Source organism: Monodelphis domestica, chromosome 3 (assembly GCF_027887165.1).
Source record: "Monodelphis domestica isolate mMonDom1 chromosome 3, mMonDom1.pri, whole genome shotgun sequence".
Lineage (NCBI taxonomy): Eukaryota > Metazoa > Chordata > Mammalia > Didelphimorphia > Didelphidae > Monodelphis > Monodelphis domestica.
Window position 1 is genome coordinate 5,610,918 of NC_077229.1, and position 21,173 is coordinate 5,632,090.

Genomic DNA, 21,173 nt, shown 5'->3' on the forward strand with positions numbered 1-21,173 from the left:
CCCGCCCCCTCTCACCCAGCAAAGTTCCAAGAAGCACAGCAGTGAACCTTCCAACAGCTGAGACCACTCACAAGCGATTCCCAGCATGCCCCGAGGCTTCCATAGTGGGGAGGAGCGAAGGCTCGGTTGGAGTCAGGGAACCGGCATTCTGGGAAATGGAGTCCTCCACGGAGGAACCCAAGACTTGCATGATGTCATGGCAAGCATTCTGGGAAATGGAGTCCTCCTGCCTGGGCTCCTGGGTAGAGAGGCTTGGTGGGGGAGGGGCATATAGGAATTGTTCCCCACCCTACGGCAGCCTTCTGCCCCCACCCCCATTTCCGGTTCTGGCCCTGCCAGCTGCTTATTCCTTAGACCAGAAGCTGCTTCAAGCTAAGACCTGGCACACAGCAGGTGCCTAATTAGTGCCCATTGATTGACTGACTCATCAATCCATGGATCTCTGCTCCCCAGGGCCTGAGAAGGTGGCTCTAGAATCCTCCCTTCTGACAGAAAAAGAAACCGAGGCAGAGGGCAGCAGCTGACAGTCCAGCCCCAGGCCCAGACCCCGCCCCTTCCCTGGTTCCCCTCCTCCAAGGCTCTCTCTGAAAGTCCTGCTGCTTCTTCTGTTTAGGTGGGCCCTGAGGAGCTCCCCAAAGGAAGAGCCAACCCTGTCCCCAGGGCCCTCCGAGGCCTGCCAGCCCCCAGGAGCCCAGGAGGAGCTCTTTCCTGCAGGCCCCCCAGGCCCGGCCCCCAGAAGAACAGAGCCACCAAGGCAGGCCCCGGGACAGGCCGAGGGAGGCCCCCACAGAGGCAGCCTCGGAGCCTGGGAACACCGTGGGGCTGGGGGGAGCCGGTGCCTGGGGATGTCCCTGGAACGGAAGAGCTTGGGCCGCCTGAGGGAGGAGCAGAGAAAGCGGGGACGGGCGCCGCAGGGGCCCGGCAAAGGGGCTGGGAGAGGCCTCGGTCCCAGAAGAGAAGCCCCAAAATCTGGAGAGGGTCTGTTGGGTGGAGCCGGCTCTCCCAGCTCCCTCCTGGGTGCTGTGGAGGCTTCCGGAAGTCGAGTTCCCCTGGGAGGAAGCAAGGCCTGCATGGCCTGGGCTGGTCACAAGGATTCCCCGGGGGGGGGGGGGGGGGGGGGGGGGGGGGGGAAGCAATGGTGTAGGCCAGAACAGGGAGCCAGAAGACAGCAGGGTGGGGACTGGGGGGAGGGGCAGGTAGGAAACCCCATCTTGGGGCTCTGGAAGGAGAGGCTGGAGTCCAGGGAAGGGCCTGGGGGGCCCCCCAACACCCCCATCCCAGGGGAGGGCAGGCCATGCCCAGCCCAGGCCTGTGTGTTCTCCCCTCCTGAGCCCCAGAGACAGCAGCCCCGGGCCTGAGGCCAGCAAGGGAAGAATCCTCCAGGGAGAGAAGCCCTTCCAGGGCCTTTAGCACCTCAGGGCCTGCTAGAGCTCAGGGCCTGGAGTCAGGGAAGCCTGAGATCTCCCCCTGCAGGACCCTGGACAAGTCACTTTAGCCTGTGTGTCTCAATTTCCTCCCCTGTCCAATGGGCTGCAGGAGGCGAGGACAAAGCCATCCAGCCTCTGCCCAGAAAGCCCCAAAGAGGGGGGGTGGGGGGGGAAGAGGCAACCAGACCTGAGCAGCCTGAGCCCAGCAGCCCTGCAGATAGACACAGAGACACCCCCAGACTGTCCTCGGTCCATCAGGGTTCAGAGTCTGGGCTCAGTGGCTGCTGCTGCCTTCTGTGGTCTCCCAAAGGGCAGGAGGGGGTTCCTGGGCCTCCCCCAGATGACCCAGATGCCCAGGAGACCCAGAGGAAGCTGGTCTGTTTCCCTCCAGATCCTCTCTACCACCTTCCCCAAAGCCCCCAGGCTCAGGCTCTTATTCTCTGGTTTCCACAGTGGGGGAAACTGAGGTAAAGACTGGGAAAGGACCTTGGCCAGGCTCCCCCAGCTGGGCAGTGTCTAAGGCCATGTTTGAGTCAAAATCTTGGGGTTTTCAGGCCCAGGAGGGCAGCCCCTGAGTCACCCAATTCCTCCACTTGGGGAAGAGCATTGGCCCCACCTTTGGTGAGCCCTGGGGTCCCCCCAAAGCAGAAGGAGCAGCAGGATGTTCAGAGATCCCTAGAGGACCAGAACCTGGGAGGGGGGCCTAGAGTGTCAGCCACTGCTCTCTGCCTCTATGAATTTTAGATTTACTCCACACTGTTTAGTTTAGCAACCAGGAATGTCTACACCCCTACTTAAGGATTAAGTGTTGAGGAGGATGGCCTATGACAGACATGTGCTAGCAAGTGACAAATAGGAAACTACTGACAGACCCCCTGGGCTGTCCTAAGTCAAGCTTAAGCTACCATTGGTACATGTGAGACATACGAAGTGATGTAAAAACTGGTCTATATGTTTTGCGTCACTTCCTCTCTCCCAGCCCTTTTGTGTTTCTGGTCCTCTCACAAAGATGTGGCTCTTGCTCTGGCTCTGGCTCCTAGAGACGTTGATCTCTGTCGGCAACGTGGAGAGTGCTGGGTGGCGTTTGGCTTAGTGTCTTGGCATGAGCATGCTAGGTGAGTGAGTTTAGGCTGATTCCTTTTTCCTTTACCTTCCAAACACTATCCTCTTAGGAAGCCCCTAATCTTCTGAGGAGGCCTCATGGCTGAGTTCTCTCAACTTCCCTTGGCTTAAGCTAGGCCAGAGAAATCTTATACCCCTTTCCCTCTCTCTTCTTACTTCCTTCCCTCTATATAAATTAAACCACCATAAAATTCCCAAACTGACTTGAGTATTTTTATTGGGATTTGAATTAATCCCTGGTGACCACTAGTATAATATATTCAGTCAATAACCCCTAAATTTACCTGTTACACCTCAGTTTCCTTCTGTGTCAGAAGGGAGGATCCTAACACCTTTGTGGGGTACTCTAGAGGTGAACCCCTGGGGTTTGGGAAGGGTACCCTTTGCAAGAATGCAAGACTGGATCTCAGCTTAAAAATAAAGAGAAATTTATTAATTCAGAAGGTCATGTTGAATGTGGCCAGGAGGGCAGTATAGGTGGGAAGCTGGTCCTAGATCACATCAGTTCTGGGCTCTTTATACTCTTTAGAACACTGAGGATGTGACTCCCCAACGGGGTGCCCAGAGGCAGGGGCAGGGGGGAGGGCTGCCTGAAGGCATGGGGTGACCCTCCTGGCTAGGAGGAGAGACAGATGTCTGAATGCTGCTTGGTGACATTGGGGAGGGACATGTCTCTCTGTCCATCTAAAGGACATTCCAGGGGACAGCTGGATAGCTCAGTGGATGGAGAGCCAGGCCTATATGCTCTCAGACACTTCCCAGCTGTGTGACCCTGGGCAAGTCACTTGACCCTCATTGCCTAGTCCTTACCACTCTTCTGCCTTGGAACCAATACACAGTATTGACTCCAAGACGGAAGGTAAAAAAAGACAAAAGACAATCCAAGGAGGAGAACCCCCTCAGCGTTGTTGTCAGATGCTCTGGGTTAGGAGTCTCAAGGACAGAAGGGAGCAAAGGATTTCCCTGCTTACAGTTTGCCTGAAACATTTCTACAGTTTTGAGGGCACAATGCCCACACCAACATCCCCTCCCCGGGCCCTGGGGAGCAGAGATCCATGGATTGATCAGTCAGTCAGTCAATAGACAATTATTAGGCACCTGCTGTGTGCCAGGCTGAATCCTGAGGCACCTTCTGGTCTAAGGAAGAAGCAGTTGGCCCGGCAGGAAGGGGAAATGGGGGTTGGGGAAGAAGGAGGCAGCCCCCCAAGGTGGGGAACAATTCCTTTATAAACCCTCCCCCCACCAAGCCTCTACACCCCTGCAGGACTCCACTTCCCAGAATGCCTAGAGTCTAACGTCACACAAATCACGGCCCCTTCTTTCGTGGTACCCCAAGGCATTCTGGGAATCTCTCCTGGGCAATCTCAGCTCCTGGAAGGCTCAAAGTTGTGGTTCTTGGATCTTTTCTGGGGAACAGGGGGAGGGGAGGGAGTCAGTGCGCAGGTGCGGCCCGAGCTCCCCACCTGTCAGCTAAGACATTCTGCTCCCGAGCTCCTGTGGGGATGAAGAAACCTGAATAGTCCGCTTCCAGAATTCTTAGCTTGTGAGTGGGGGGTGAGGGGGAGCGTGTGCGCATGTGCAAAAGGGAGGCGGGGCAGGAGCCCTGGGGCCCGAGCATTTGCTTGTGGTGGGGGAGGGGCTGCCCCAGGGTCTGTCCCTCACTTTAAAGGCCCCCAGAAAAGGGGTAAACTGAGGTGCCCAGTTCAGGCCGGGGCGGCTCAGTCTGGACCCGGAGCCATGGCGGGGCTTTTTCCTCCCCTAGGACAGAGAAGGGGCGGCCAGCCCCGGAGCCTGAAGGTAGCTGGGGGAGGGGTGCAGTCACAGGATGGGGGAGGGGCTGGTCCGGGCCCTTCCCCAGAGGAACGTCCAAGTCCAAACAGGCCTACGGAAGAAATAGCCCACGTGATCCCGGTCGGGGGGCAGCAGGGTGGGGAGTGCCCGGGCCCACATGCCATTAGAGGAGCCTGATCGTGGGCACTGAGGAAATGCTAGCTCGCTCTCCCAGCCCCCACCTGATGCCCGCCTCCTCCCCCATTCCCCAGTGACCCCTCCCCCCAGCAGGCTCCCTCCCTCCACCCAGTGCAGCTTCTGCATGGAATGAAGCCAAAGATGGCGGCAGAGGGGGCGGGGCTTCTTCCTGGCCAGTCCGAGGCCCTTCCCAGCCTGAGGCTCCCTGTGCCCCCCTGAGTCCAGGGAAGGCCTGGGAGCCCCTCTGACCCTCCCCCTCTCTCCTTCCCCCAGGCACACACAGAGGAAGTCTCCCCCCCCCCCACGGGGCTGCCACCCCCTGAAGGACCCCAGGGTGGCCCCGCAGAGAGCCCACAGCCAGAGGAATGGCCCCCGGGACCCCGAGGCCCCCCTCCCAGGTGAGTGCAGCCCCTCCCCGGGCCAGGCTGGAATCCCGCAGAACTCAGAGCTGGGTCCCTGCCAGGCCTCCAGGGGCGCCGTCACTGCTTGTGCTCAGGGGGAGCTCCAGGGGCCGCCCTGGCTGCCCCCCATCCGCCGTGTTCTCGGAGCCGCCCAGCTTCCACCAGACAGGCCCAGGCGCTGCCATTCCTTCCTCCTCCCCCCCCCCCTGACCCCCTCCCTCAGCGGGGTGGCCGGGGGTCCCCCAGCTCCAGGGATGGCTCTGCTTGGGCGGCTCAGTCAGGCCTGCCAGGGGGCTTCGGAAGGAGTTTGGGGGAGATCAGGGGAGGCCCAGCCGGGAAAAGGAGCGTTTTTAGGCCAAGGGAAGGGCTGGGCGCGGCGGGCAGGGCCGGCCTAGAGTGACTGTTTGGAATGACGGGCCACACCGGGAAGGAAATCGGACCGCAGTGGGGGAGGGATCTTCATCCGGGCTCCGAGGGGAGACCAAACTGTGCAGAGTCGTTTTAAGCCCGGAGGGAGCCGCGAGAGGAGCCGGATGTAAAAGGCGGATGTTTTACCGCCGGAAGATCGACCCTTTCTTGTGTTTGGAGCTATGAAGAACGCTGATGCGGGGCCTTTGAGGCCAGCGCCAAGTAGGCAGCCCCGGTTACGGGCAGTGAATCGTACCCGGAATGATTAGTACCGCAACATGTAGAAGCAGAACCCTTCCGAAGGCTCGCGACAAGACGGGGACCAAGGCTGCCACGTGACCTGACACGATTGAAACTTGTATAATGACAGCACGACACACGGCGTGCCCACACTCAGGAATGGAGAACCAGGCCTAGAGCAGGAGGTCCTAGGCTCAAATCTGCTCTCAGTGTGACCCTGGACAAGGCACTTAACCCCCATTGCTTAGCCCATACTCCTTATCTGCCTTGGAACCAAAGATGGAAGGGATCAAAAAATAAGTAACAAATAAATAATCTGATGGACAATTTGCAATTATAACATCCAGATTTCATTTTTAGAAGCTGGACATTTTTAAATTTTAGCGCAATTAAAAATGAAGAAGTTACTTCCAAACAGCAAACACACATTTTAGCTTTGAAATAAACACCCTTTAGAAATGGAGAAATTAAGCATTTCTGTCCTAGCCATCCGATTCGTTTCAATTTAATTTTATGTATTTTCCATGTTTCAAATCTTTTTTAATGTGGTCAGTAGATATTATTTTTTTTATTTTATTTTGATTCATTTAGAGCATTTTTCCAGGATTACAAAAAATCATGTTTGGAAAATGATTTTTGTAACCAAGGAATAATGTTTGAAAGTGACCAAATAAAAAAATAATGTCAAAAATCATATTCTTTCCATCCCTCCCCCAACCCCTTCCCATATTCCACTGGGTTTTACATGTGTCTTTGGTCAAGGCCTATTTCTGTATTATTGATAATTGCACTGGGGTGATCATTTAGGGTTTATAACCCCAATCATTAGGTATTCTTCTTACTGTTCTTCTTCATTCTTACGGTTTGGCTAATGAGACCAAAAAGATGCGAAGACTAATGAATAAGACAGATGTACTAAACCATGCTGGTACCAAGCAGTATTTACTAAGCTATCACTAGCACTGCTATTACTTTCACCTGTTAGGACTCTCTTAAGTTCCCTTTCAGGATATACAAAACAAAGAGAGAAGCTTTGAACAAAAACACGTTTGGACAACATCACTAAAGTTGATCATCTGGTGCCATTTTATCCATTCTTTATTGGGGGGGGTAACTATTTAGAGGATTATTTCTTTTTAACTTACACTTAAAAACTGAATATAGGTTTTGTCTTTTGGCATATAGAACTTGAGAAAGATGCTGGGCTTTTGTGGTTTTAGCCCATGTGGGAGGACATTTCAAGGAATTCAGCCCCAGATTTTAACGCTTATTCACTTTAAGTGAAGTATTTGACCAAAACAGTTGTTTCATGTCTCAGAAATTTATTATGAGCTTCATAGCTCAGTAGCAGAGATTCCTTTAAGGTTTCTTTCCTATTCCTTAAGATATTTACTTAGAAATTTATATACAACCTATTTCTAACAGTACTGGATCATAAAGCTAGCTTATCGTTTTTAAAAATATGAAAGTATAAATATATATGTAACCTGTGGTTCAGATCTATATTATCAAAATCTAAGTCCTTAATTGAGATTTTCTTCTTAAGAAAGACTAATCCTTTGGAATAGCTAGTTAGCTGAAGAATGTGAAATTTACAGACTTCTTTTGAGGCACGGAGGCAATTTTAGCAAATGAACAACTTTAAATTTCCCTCAAAGGCAAATGATTTCTAAAGCTCATAAAAAACAAAACACTTGACACATTTGGATGAGGTCCACCAGACCTCCTATAGAAAATTTCTCCTCTGAGAAGGAGTAGAAAGCATCTGGATATAGACAAGAGTCCACCCAATTCTGTTGGCAGCAAAAGACCACCCCTGTGGTCCTCCCTCTGTGACTGTGCACTTGACTCCCTCGAAATTATGAAGAAAAGATTAGTAATGTAATAGGGAAGTTTTAGGGAAGGTTAACAGATGGGATCTGTTGTAGTGAAAATTTCACCTTTAAGATTGTTATATTAAAACTGTGGCCACCAAGGAATTTACTTATGAAATTCCTAAAATGAAACACTCAAGTCAGGATGGAATTTATGGTGGTTTAATCACAATGGGAGTAAGAAAAAGGAGAGGGAGAGAAGTAGAGAGGAGAAAAGGGAAAGGGTTTACTCAACCTCTAGCAGGGAGCCAGAGGGAGTTAGGCCCAAAGGGGCCAAGGTAGAGAAGGAAACAGTCCTTGTGACTCATGTGACCGATCTGAAGGGAAGCTGTCTGCGGGCCTCCACCTAGCCCTGTCCATAGGAAGTGAGCAAATTCCAGAGGCTGCTTTCTCCATCACTTCCTGTGCCTCACAAGTGCCAATGGTGGCTCAAGCTTGGCTTAGGACAGCCCAGGTGGGCAGTTAGTTATTTCTGATTTGTCCTTGACTAGCACATGCCCGTGTAGTGTGGGTGTGCACAATTTTTGGGTGCTAGACCAAGATGGAGATTTTTAAAATTCACAATCCCCCCTGATGATGATTGGGGGACTAGTCTCCCCAATTGATCACTAAACATAAGCGTACTGCACCCCCAAAAATTCTAACTGTAAGTGTATACAAAATTTTTACCCACTAAGAGGAAAACTATAATAGTTGTAGATATGGGGAAATAGAGGAGAAAGAAAGACAGCAAACCAATGTTTTGCTGGGCGCATTGACAAAAGCCAATTAGGGGGCAGTCCCCTTTGGCATAAGAGTGTACATTCAAAAAAATGTTCAATCAACTACACCCCAAGGTTCATTCTCGATCTTCCTGTAGTGAAAAGGTTTAGATATCTTTCTGCAAACAGTTCATTCTCTGGATTCAGTTAGTTAGCAGGCTTCTTCTCCGAAGATCTATCTCGAACAAAATTTAAATCTTGGATTTTGTGAAATACAGATCACACTAACAATATATAAAAAGAGTTTATTTAACTAAACGGGGATAAGGGAATTGGAAGAGGATTAGGAGATTACTTACTACTATTAACCCACCCAGGTATTAATTCTTAGACTTTCTAAATAAGCCTTAACTAACTAAACTAGTAGAAGATACAGTGGGGTTAGTAATGTCCACAGGGCCAGGTTCTTATAAATTCCAGAGCCCTTGGTTGGCTCAAACAGCAGGATCAAGATGTAGGGCCCTGACACGGTCCAGGAAGGGAGGAAGTTCACACCCATTTGGAATCCACTTTATGCTTTTGTCTAAATAAGAGTATTTTATCCTTTTAGGAAATGAAGTACAGAATTCCTTTTTCTTTGTTTTCTCCTAGTTGATCACTGGTAATTCCGCTGCCCTCTCTCCCACCCCACCCCGCCCCCCAAGAATACACAGTACATGCTACCTTCTCTGAAACTCTTCAAAAAAGTATTTTTACTAGATCAACTCTGAAACTTGTGATGAGAAGGAATTTCAGATTACCTTCTCTCTTTCTCTCATACTTCCCTCAGTGAGCACTTCCCATCTCCTTGATTGTACAGGGAAAAGCATTTCAGAGTAACAACGCACTTCTCCAGTTTTACTCTTCACAACATGATTCTCACTTCACACACAAAATGCTTTTGTCAATATTCCATTGGGTTCTGAATGACTGCTCTGCAGTGCTGGCTCTGACACCCATCAAGGTTAGGAGTTTGGGTAAATTCCCTTGTGTGCTTCAGTTTCCTCTGGACAGTTGATGAGGGTTGTACCAGTTGAATTCTTAGCTCTAATCTTGTGACTTTTGCTGGTTTAGGGGTCAATAACATTCAAGGATGTGGCTGTGGATTTCAGTCAGGAAGAATGGTGCCAATTGGATCATTCTCAGAAAGAGCTGTACCTGGAGGTCATGCTGGAGAATGTGCAGAATCTACTCTCTGTGGGTAAGGACCATTTCCTCTGTTAACTCTAAATCTGCCATTAACAGAGTCTTTATTCTAATCCAGATGTGCAGAATTTTGAGCCTTTGTCAATAATTTAAAAAGAAAAAGTTCTGGTCTCTGCCCAGGAATGTCCTTGAGCCTGTTTTTCATATATTAAAAAAAAAAAAGTCTTTGAATTATGTTATAGAAAGGTGGAGATTTTCCTTTCTTGCCCCTAAAATTGTTTCTCCTCTGTTTTGGAGAGCTTCAGGTGAAAACTTAAACCAGTGTAACAGATTTATATTCCTGAATCTAATCTCAGATCTAGTCCAGCCCCTAATTAGACCTGAATTTTGCGAGCAAATGCTCTGTTTATACCCAAGCAGTTTTTCCTTGAAGATGGGCATTGAAGGGGAACCCTCTACCTCCCAAGGCAACCCCTTCCCTGTTGGGCTGGGTCTGGTCTTTAAAAAGGATATTCATAATAATAATATGAAATATTAATGGGAGAGGTGAATTCAAGAAGGCAGCATAGCAGAAACAAAAGCTGGGCCTGCCCTGAGAACATCAAAGCAACCTTAAATATGCTTTTAAATGACTAGAGTCACAGAAGGAACATGGGTAAGAGTGAGGTGCCTCTGCTGAGGAAAACAACTTGAAACTTAGGCAGAAAGGGTGTATTTTGAGGGATAAGGGGGGGAACTGGAAGTAAAACTTCACACAGAATAGTGATACAAACAGGGTGTTGCATATATGGGGTTCCATGAGGGTCATGTGAAATCTTTGTTGGGGTAAGAAGGTGGAGAGGATCATAAGGGTAGCCAAAATCTAGTCATACATACCATTGCTGGCTTTGTACCCCAAAGAAATAATAAAGAAATATATGTGTCCAAAAATATTTGTAGTCTCACTCTTTATAGTGGCAAAAAATTGGAAAATGGGGGGGGGGGCGTTCATTGATTGGGGAATGGCTGAACAAATTGGTGATAGAATATTGTTGTGCTGAAAGGAATAATGAACTGGAGGAATTCCATGTGAACTGGAACGACCTCCAAGAATTGATGCAGTGGGAAAGGAACAGAACCATGACAATGTTGTACACAGAGACTGGTACATTATAGCACAATCAAATGTAATGGAATTCTCTACTAGCAGCAATGCAATGATCCAGGACAATTCTGAGGAACTTATGAGAAAGAACATATCCACATCCAGAGAAAGAACTTCGGGAGCAGAAACACAGAAGAAAAACCTAAGATCAATCACATGTTTCAATGGGGATATGATTGGGGATTTAGATTAAACAATGTACTGCAAACATTAATATTACAGAAATAGGTCTTGATCAATGATACATGTAAAACCTATTGAAATTGTTTGTTGGCTATGTGAGCAGGGAGAGAAGAGGGGAGGAAAAGAATAATGATAATGTAACCATGGAGATATTGTCAAAAATAATTAAATAAATAAATTAGGTGGGAAAAGAAGGGCGGCAAAGTGAAAAGTATCAGTAACACAGTGTGAAGATAGAATTAACTCTCCCCTTGTCTATTTTTATCTAATCAAATCAAGAACTTAATGTATCCCCACTTAACCATTAGCTAAGTAAGCTCACAAGTCACTTTCTAGTTCACACCCCCAAAGGCCACAAGCACTACCCTCACCCCCCTCCCCAGGGCAGTTCTAGGCAAGTTGAAAGGTTGCACTTGGTTTCTGTGAAGAGGTGAAGAGACGGGAAATGACGTGGGAAAAGGGATATAAAAAGAGAACAACAAGTCTGGGACACCATTCCTTTCCTGGCATTTGGAGTGAGTGGCTGAGAATCCTATCCTGGCATTTGGAGGAGACTTTCCCTGGATCCACTGTTGGCTCGGGCAGTAGAAGTGGCTGCACTAGTGGACATCTGGCTAAAGACTCCACCCATAGATCAAAACCTGAGAAAGCCTCTTACTGGCCAGACTTCACTTTATTGGAAAAGCTCTTAGGGCTGGTAAGCTTGTTAAGAATCTGTATCTTCATCTAAATTTTCCACTTTCACTCTTTCCACCTCTTTGTAAATAAAAACTGCTAAAAGTCATTTTTGACTTAAGATATAATATATTAAATCTGCCACCGCCATAGTACTTTATAACTCTTATTTAATCATAAAATCCCAATTTGAATTCTTACAACTCATAGTAACACATGACAATTTTATTGAGGGAAGGCATGATTCTTATAGAAAACTGAGTTTTTACTATGTTTAGCAAGCAATCATACTGAGTTTTTACCACAAACATACCCATCCACATCTTTATGAGCATGTTTACGTGACAACAGATAACCAAGGGCATCCATAAGATACATAAACACAAACTTAAGATGGTGTCTCTTCCATTTGGTTCTCCAGGGATATGATATGATATAGACTGACTATATTCTTTCAGTGAGAAAAATCATGATTTAATAACAAAGGGGATGTTCAAGCATTCCTGATGAAAAAAGTAGAGCAAAATAGAAAACTTGATGTCCCAATACCAAATTCAAGAGAAGCATAAAAAGGTAAATAAGAAACAGAAAATTTACAAGATTCAAGAAGGTCAAATTGTTTATATGCCTAGTGGAAAGATGATATTTGTTAACTCTTAAAATTGCTCTCCTTTTCATAGTAGTTAGAAGTATACTAGACAGAGGGTGTGATACTAAACTGTTCAGGAAAATATAAAAAAATAAGGTGAAAAACAGTATAGCACTGACAGAAATGAGAAGAGAAAAGTAACATGGAGTAAATTATGTCAAAAAAGGGGCATGGGAAGAAAAACTTATAGTGGAAGGGATGATGAGGGTGGTGACAGACAATCAGTAAAACATTCTTATGGGGAATAACAGACTTTTGGGGTATAGAATCTTATCTTACTCTATAGAGCTATAAAAGGAGAAAAAGAAAGGTGGTGGATGGAGGGGGAAAATATAAGGGAGGTGGAATAGAGGACGTGTTTAAAAGGCCCTATGATATAGTAGGAGGGGAATAAGAAGAATGATGGTATAGAGGGGAATAATATAAGAGAGGGGAATTGGGGGGGGGGTGAGTGATTAAAGAATTGTGTAGACAGACAATGAAAGGAGAAAGTGTAGGTTTAAGAGAAGGAAACCGGATAAAGGGGAATACAGAGATGGTCATCATAACTGCAATTGTAAAAGAGATGAACTCACCCATAGAACAGAAGTAGATAGTAGAGTGAATTAAAAGCATGACTCCTATGAGATTTTTTTTACAAGAAACATATTTGACATATACGAGTAGAGAGTAAGATAAGGGTATTCTTATTTCCATAACAATATGGGAATAAAATTTTTTTAAAGTATAAAACTATAAGTCAAGTCCCTCATTCTGCTTAGTCTCCCAAGTTTATCCTTATTCTTCATTCTTCCCTCAAATCCAAGGCCATATGATAGGAATGAAAAGGAAGGGAATAAGCATTTCAAAATACTTGGTCTTTGTCTTCTACTGGGTAAATAAGTTCATAATTATCATTTATTTCACAATATCCCTATGAGTTTGATAGTCTTATTGTCCTCATAGTTGAGACCAACTGAGGTGAAATAACTTGTCCAGGGCACCCACTTACCATCTCTGTGGCTGAATTAAATTTGCTTTTTTCCCAAGTTCTAATCTCTTTTCCTTTCAATACCAACTGCCTTTAATTTCTAGATAATGGAGGTTATGAATTGTGCCTCTTATTACATGAGGTAAATAAAAATGGGATTTCCAACTGCAAATGATTTCCATGATCTCTACCCTACTGCAAATGTCCCAGCAGTGAATACAAAAGAAGCCATTCTGTAGGCCTTACTTTCTTGCTCCTTTTCCTTTAAGAGGACCATATTTTTTACTTCTCTCTCCTGATTCCTTCCTCTTTCTTATGCCCAGGGCTTCCAGTTCCTAGAGAAAATTTTATCTCCTGTTTTCAGCAAGTGAAAGTATCATGGCTGCTAAAGCAAAAAGGCCCAAGGAGCTCCTGTCCAGGTGAGTGAATTGAAAGCAGGTGTATAAGGGCTATTATCCCAAAAGGCTTTTATTTGTTGTGGTGAAGGGAGTACTACACTTTGGGAGCTACACACCAATGCTGAAGCATTCTATTCATTTCCTGAGAAATGGATGTTAAACTCAGTATAGGGCATGAGACATAATTTATGGTAGTATGTAAAATAAGATGGATATTTAGTATGTCTGCACTTAATGACATACAGTCTGCATCTCTGGAGAAAAGAAAACTTTTATTCCATTTTGAAATTTATGAGAGTTAGAAAAGAGTAAAGTTGTTTTTCTTTATAGAATACAAAATTTATCAAGAATGATCATATGATATATGCATCCAAAATGATGAAAACAGAGTATCTGGAAGCTTACCTGAGATTCACAAAATGATAAGAATAATAGACAATTGACTTTTTGGTAATGATAGAAAGTGTAATGAAATAACACTATCCAATACTTCAGAGCAATCATGCTCAGGCACAGGGTTTGAGTTCTAGTCTAATTTTAAGAAAGTCCATTCTTTATTAATGATATGAATTCCAAGGTAGGATGAGAATATTGGGCCTGCCAGTTTCACATGTCCATTGTGAGATTTCGTCGTAATTTTATGTGAAAGTCTTTCTAAAATCATGCAGATATGGCCAAATGGTCTATCCAAAATGTAGTTCTGCTTGTTGCAGTTTGAAAACTCCTTTTTGTCTGGGGAAATATAGTAAAAATTAGTTTACTTTCTGCCATCAGAGGAAAGAACTTATATGTCTGTTGTGTGTCCTACTTCCTTCTGTGTTTATATCTTTATATATCTGTGTTTTCTTTAGCACTAGATTTTGAAGCAAATGAGATGTCTACAAAGCTGAGCCTTTTTGTGGAAGGATCTGGCCCACAAAGATGCATGAATGAGGGTCCCCATGCCTTTATTTTGAGAGAAATCTGCGACTCTATCAAAGGAAATAAAAATCCAAGGAGTGACTGTGAAATTGATGAAACTGCAGAGAAATTCAGCCAATATGCAGCCCTAAATCAGTATATGAAATTGACCTCAGAAAATGAGCGTTGTCAGGATAGCAAATATAGGAAATGCTTTCGTGAAGAAGTAGAACTTGTTCAGTCACCTGAGAAACCAGAAATGCCCATGTATCAAGGTAACATAGAAGGAATGGCCTTTGGTTGCATTTCAGACCTTATTAGACATCCAAAAAGTAAACATGTCAAGATGGCTTCTGTGAATGATAAAGGTGGGAGGCCTTTCAATACAAACTCTGAACTTGCTGCATATCAGAGAATCCACACTAGAGAGAAACTTTATGAATGTAAACACTGTGGAAAGGCTTTCACATGGAAGGTTTCTTTTGCTAAACATCAGACAATCCATACTGGAGAGAAACCTTTTGAATGTAAAAAGTGTGGAAAGGCTTTCATACGAAGGAGCTATCTTGTTGCACATCAGAGCATCCACACTGGAGAGAAACCTTATGAATGTAAACAGTGTGGAAAGGCTTTCATACGGAGGAGTTATCTTGTTGCACATCAGAGAATCCACACTGGAGAGAAACCTTATGAATGTAAACAGTGTGGAAAGGCTTTCACAGTGAGGACCAATCTTGCCAGACATCAAAGAATCCACACTGGAGAGAAACCATATGAATGTAAACACTGTAGAAAGGCTTTCACTTGGAAGGTCTCTCTTGCTAAACATCAGAGAATCCACACTGGAGAGAAACCTTATGAATGTAAACACTGTGGAAAGGCTTTTTCAGAGAGGGGTCATCTTGCTAAACATCAGAGAATCCACAATGGAGGGAAACCTTATGAATGTAAACAGTGTGGAAAGGCTTTCATACGGAGGAGCCATCTCACTACACATCAGAACATCCACACTAGAGAGAAACCTTATGAATGTAAACACTGTGGAAAGTCTTTCACACAGAGGGGTCATCTTTCTGCACATCAGAGAATCCATACAGGAGAGAAACCTTATGAATGTAAACAGTGTGGAAAAACTTTCACAGTGAGGAGCAATCTTGCCAGACATCACACAATTCACACTGGAGAGAAACCTTATGAGTGTAAACACTGTGGAAAGGCTTTCACTTGGAAGGTCTCTCTTGCTGTACATCAGAGTATCCACACAGGAGAGAAACCTTATGTATGTCAACACTGTGGAAAGGCTTTTACACGTAGGGACTCTCTTGCTAAACATCAGAGAATCCATACTGGAGAGAAACCTTATGAATGTAAACAGTGTGGAAAAGTTTTCATACGAATGAGCTATCTTACTACACATCAGAGAATCCACACTGGAGAGAAACCTTATGAATGTAAACAGTGCGGAAAGGCTTTCACATGGAAAGGGTCTCTTGCTGCACATCAGAGCATCCACACTGGAGAGAAACCTTATGAATGTAAACAGTGCGGAAAGGCTTTCACATGGAAGGGGTCTCTTGCTGCACATCAGAGCATCCACACTGGAGAGAAACCTTATGAATGTAAACAATGTGGAAAGGCTTTTACACGTAGGGACTCTCTTGCTAAACATCAGAAAATCCACACTGGAGAGAAAACCTTATGAATGTAAATAATGTGGAAACCTTTTACATGGAAGGAATTTCTTGCTAAACTTGAGAGAAACCACACTGGGGAGACACTTTATTGTATGGGATAAAACCATGCTGTATTCAGCATACATTAATGAGTAGTAGTAATCTTTAATTGGTAACGTCCAATAGAAAATTAGTGAAAGTTTGATGTGCTTCGGAATGAAGATACTAATCTCTTCTTATGAAGAATAGAGAAATCCTCCTTCCCTGTGGCCTTTTATATGTACATAAATATACACCTCCAATTCACTCTTTTCTAATGTAGCCAACACATCCTTTTTTAAAAACTTATTATGGATTAAGTGGTTAGACTTCGGTTGTGTGAAGGAAACATGGAGTGAATTGGGCCATGAGTATAGAATGGCAGCAGGAAAAAGGCAGCTATAGATTCAAGGAATCAGGAGTCAGGGATCAGGGCAGATGTATCTTTCACTGCCCCCTGGAGTGCCACTCTGGGAGGCCCAGGCAAAATAAGTAGCCACAGTTGACTCCTGAGATGTGATATGTGAAAGTAAGTGGGAAGTGAAAAAGTTTGATAAATTGAGGCAAGAGCAGATTTTGCTCTCTTCTCTTCTGGTTTTGTTGCTGGCTGGACTTTCCTGTGAACATGGCTAGGGGGCCCTAATGGAAAAGACAGAATAGCAAGCTAATTGGAGTAATCGGGAAAGTAGCATATATCTCCTCTTTTCCCCTGTTTTCTGAGGCCACTACTCCATTCACCACCCTGGCATCCCCAGTATGGGTTTTTCTCCATAGCACTGCCTCTAGTGCTGGGAGACCCTGCTCCCTTGCCTAGGATCCCCAAGCCAGTGTACCGCCACCTATTGGCTAACAGTATAAATGTAGGCAATTAAAAAATAAATAAGGCAAAATAATAAAAGTAAACATAATTAAAGAAAATAAAAATTTATCAAATTAAAGAAAATTAATAAAATAAAGTAAATAATAAATTAATGCACAAAATTAAGTAATGTTATATTCCAATTCAGTAGTCCATCATTTCAAGATTTGCATTGATTTCTTATTTAATCTGAACACCAAAGTCCAGCTTTGTTGCCTTTTAAAATAAACTTAAAAGAAGGCGAGTCTACATTTTTTATGAAAATGTTGAAAATGTTTTGGAAGTCAAAATAATCAACAACTTTAGCAAAGTTGCAGGTTACAAAATAAACCCACATAACTCATCAGCATTTCTGTATATCTTCAACATAGCAGCAAGAATTAGAACAAGAAATTCCATTTGAAATCACCCTCAACAATATAAAATACTTAGGAATCTATCTGCCGAGACAAACACAGGAACTATATGAACACAACTACATAATACTCTCCACACAATTAAAACTAGATCTAAACAATTGGAAAACCATTGCTCGTGGGTAGGACGAGCTAACATAATAAAAATGACAATTTACTTATTTAGTGCCATACCCATTGAACTACCAAAAACCTTTTTTACTAAATTAGAAAAAAACTATAACAAAGCTCATTTGGAAGAACAAAAGATCAAGGATATCCAGGGAAATCATGAAAAAAGATGTGAAGGAAGGAGGATTTTAAGTCCCAGATTTCAAACTATATTATAAAGCAAACAATTTGGTACTGGCTAAGAGACAGAAAAGAGGATCAGTGGAATAGACTTGGGGTAAATGACCTCAGCAAGTCAATCTATGATAAGCCCAAAGATCCCAGCTTTTGGGACCAAAAGCCACTATTTGACAAAAACTGCTGGGAAAATTGGAAGACAGTGTGGGAGAGATTAGGTTTGGATCAACATCTCACACCCCACACCAAGATAAACTTAGAATTGGTGAATGACCTGAATATAAAGAAGGAAACTATAAGCAAATTAGGTGAACACAAAATAGTATACATATCTGATCTTTGCGGAAGGAAAAACTGTAAAATCAAGCAAGAGCTAGAAAAAATTCACAAAATGTAAAATCAATAATTTTGATTACATCAAATTAAAAAGGTTTTGTACAAACAAAACTAATGCATCCAAAATTAGAAGGGAAGCAACATAATGGGAAATAATCTTCATAACAAAAATCTGACAAAAGTCTACTCAAATTTATAAAGAACTAGACCAATTGTACAAAAAATCAAGCCATTCTCCAATTGATAAATGGGCAAGGGACTTGAATAGGCAATTTTCAGTTAAAGAAATCAAAACTATTAATAAGCACATGAAAAAGTGTCCTAAATCTCTGATAATCAGATAGATGCAAATCAAAACAACTCTGAGGTATCACCTCACACCTATCAGATTGACTAACATGACAGCAAAGGAAAGTAATGAATGCTGGAGGGGATGTGCAAAGTCGGGACATTAATGCATTGCTGGTGGAGTTGTGAATTGATCCAACCACTCTGGAGGGCAATTTGGAACTATGCCCAAAGGGCACTTAAAGACTGTCTGCCCTTTGATCCAGCCATAGCACTGCTGGGTTTGTACCCCAAAGAGATAATAAAGAAAAAGACATTACAAGAATATTCATAGCTGCACTCTTTGTGGTGGCAAAAAATTGGAAAATGAGGGGATGCCCTTCAACTGGGGAATGGCTGAACAATTTATGGTATGTGCTGGTGATGGAATACTATTGTGCTCAAAGGAATAATGAAGTGGAGGAATTCCATAGGAACTGGAACAGCCTCCAGGAATTGATACAGAGTGAGAGGAGCAGAACCAGGAGAACATTGTACACAGAGAATGATACACTGTGGTACAATTGAATGTAATGGACTTCTTCATTAGTGGCAATGCATTGATCCTGAACAACTTGGAGGAATCTACGAGAAAAAACACTATCCACATTCACACTAAAAATTGGGAGTAGAAACACAGAAGAAAAATAATTGCTTGAATACATGGGTCGAGGGGAAATGGCTGAGGAGGTAGACTCTTGAATATCCTAATGCATGCACCAAGAACATGGAAATAGGTTCTGATCAAGGACACAAGTAATACTCAATGAAATCGCGAGTTGGCTGTGGGAAGGGGGTGTGTGGAGGGGAGGGAGGAAAATAATGTGATTATTGTAACCAAGGCATAATGCTCTAAATTTACTAAATAAATTAATTTTAAAAAAGAAAGAAAGAAAATGTTTTGGAGTTCTTTAGTTTTTTATTTTCTATAGCTTACTGCTGGGCCCTAGGCTTAGTACCACATAACTGCTGCAGGGGCTGTGACTCTAACTCCACACCCCCAAGTTGGGGTTTCTCTTCCACAGCAGCAGCAACCATAGCAGGAGCCCTAAACAGGTAAGAAAGACTAGGGATTTTTCTGAATTTGTGGAACAAATACAGTAGGTTCTGACCAGATAAACAAGTAATAATCCTCCATTATAGCAAATATGACTATAAAGAAGTCAAATAGAGTTACCCAGGTTTGCCACTGTATAAATTACTAAGTGATTCAGATGAACCAGGATTTCCCAAGGAGCACTGGATGTCAAGCAAGGAGACTAAAGAGGCTGTGGGAAGCCTGGACATTGAAGTCTTTTACCTGGTCCCACTTTGGCTCTTTTGACTCTAAAATTCTAAAAGGATTGAAGTCAATCATTGGCAGCATGGATTCCAAATAATAATCCAGTTTGTGACTCTGGGCATATCACGCTGACAGTTCAACCAAGCCAAGTACTGCCAATAACATGTTGTTTTAATCTAAAAAAAAAAAAAAAAAAGAACTGATCCCCTGGCTTCTTCCTAGCTTGCCTGCCATGAAGCTACTCCTTATCTTGATCCAGGCCATGCTGACTCCTTTAGCACCTCCCCCTAACTCTTACCTCTCAGCCCACCTTTGATACTGTCAACATGGAATCTAGGAATCTCAAACGTGACCTAGTGGGATCTGATGAACCCCAAGTTTCAGGACTAGCTTATAGGTTGGAGGCCCCAGAGTTTGTACTTGTTCCCTGTTCCCATGGGAATGTACCCTGAAGGGAATCCCAGACTGGCAGTTTCAGGGTGAGTGGGAGACCCTCAGGGGAATGACAATCCTAATTGGGTGAGATAAGCATATGCTAAGGACCCTCTTTGTCTTAGATAATCCCCCTTATTGTATTAGAACCATTCCCAAGAAGATCCACACCTGGGCAGGAGCCATCCTTTAGTATCCATGGTAAGCAGCCCCTTCTCTTACACCCTCACCTCTAGCTATGAGTCCTTTCCCAAGCTTGATTGTATCCTGTCAGCTTAGTTTGAACACTCCCGTTTCCTTGTAGCTATAGTAACGTAAATCATCTTTCCTTGTCCCAGGATCCCCCAAATGGTATAGAGGTTCCCCACATTCTTTTGATCCCTGGAGTCTATGTAGCATGCTGGCACTCCAAGGGCTCAGTGACCAGAGCGACCAGAGTTTTGTGTGGTGAGCAGCTCTGTATCGAAGCCTCCTAGCACTAAACCCCTTTTGCTCTTGATTAAAGAATGATTTTGATTATTTAATAGTTCTGTGTTTTATTCCAGTTAACATTAATGGATGTCCCACCGAGATCCAAAGTCCTGGCTGCCTGAGCCCTCCTGCTAATGCCAGCCTTGAGTTACCCACACAGCCCTTTTGGGATTGAGTCAGGAGTCCAGTTAGCAGAGGGCTAGGTCAATGACTCACATCTCCTGTATTTGGGAGGGACTAGCTCTTTAATATCTTTAATTAAGGGATTGTTCAGTGGGAGTCTGTGGGGTACACAGAGAGCCACATCATCCAGAGCTACCTGGGTTCTACTGGACATGGGAAACAGCCTGTCTGTGATCCAAAAATGGAGGTGCGGACGGATGGCAGCCTGAGCAACCACCTAATAATATGGACGATTTCAGAGTTTGGGCCTGAAGCAGGGAAGACGAGAAGATGAGAAGACGGCAGAGTCTGGCCCCAACACATATTGGACAACATGGAGTCTAGTTCAACCTGGCTACAATCTTGGAGCTTAACTAGATTTGGGGTGTGTGTGTTGGTGCCTGTCTGAGTGCTACAGTTTCTGTGCTAGAGGTGAGGGCCAGGAGAGCAGTTCAGAGGCCTGAGAGGTTACCTGGAAGTTTTGAATGGGAAGCTCGAGTTGGAGAGCCCAAGTGTTCCATTGAGGGTCTGAGTAACTGCTTTAAGTTGATTAAAATAGAGAGTTTCTCCATGAATTGGAATGTTTATGAAAGAGCTTCTCATAGAAGCTTAAGAACTGAAGTTCTGGATTTCTTCTCCATTT

At 44.3% G+C, this 21,173-nt stretch overlaps 2 protein-coding genes across 5 annotated transcripts in view; one reads left to right on the forward strand and one right to left on the reverse strand.

Annotated features, from left to right (window-relative positions):
* The window catches only part of LOC100619051 (zinc finger protein 420-like), a 30,041-nt gene extending 29,782 nt beyond the window's left edge, over positions 1–259 (reverse strand). The window contains exon 1 of one of the 3 annotated variants that reach the window (XM_056820310.1): positions 72–259. The gene's annotated coding sequence lies outside the window, so the exon portion shown is untranslated. Of the gene's footprint in view, positions 1–15 lie in introns of all 3 variants that reach the window. The other 2 variants (XM_056820309.1, XM_056820311.1) reach the window with 2 other exon arrangements.
* The window catches only part of LOC107652143 (zinc finger protein 260-like), an 88,634-nt gene extending 69,569 nt beyond the window's left edge, over positions 1–19,065 (forward strand). The window contains exons 1-5 of one of the 2 annotated variants that reach the window (XM_056820324.1): positions 3,873–4,092; positions 4,791–4,915; positions 9,255–9,381; positions 13,271–13,366; positions 14,197–19,065. In XM_056820324.1, coding sequence (XP_056676302.1) covers positions 4,883–4,915; positions 9,255–9,381; positions 13,271–13,366; positions 14,197–15,947 — 2,007 coding nt within the window. In that variant the 5' untranslated portion in view covers positions 3,873–4,092; positions 4,791–4,882 and the 3' untranslated portion in view covers positions 15,948–19,065. Of the gene's footprint in view, positions 1–3,872; positions 4,093–4,790; positions 4,916–9,254; positions 9,382–13,270; positions 13,367–14,196 lie in introns of those variants that run through there. The other variant, XM_056820323.1, reaches the window with a different exon arrangement.
* Positions 19,066–21,173: the final 2,108 nt, after the last annotated feature.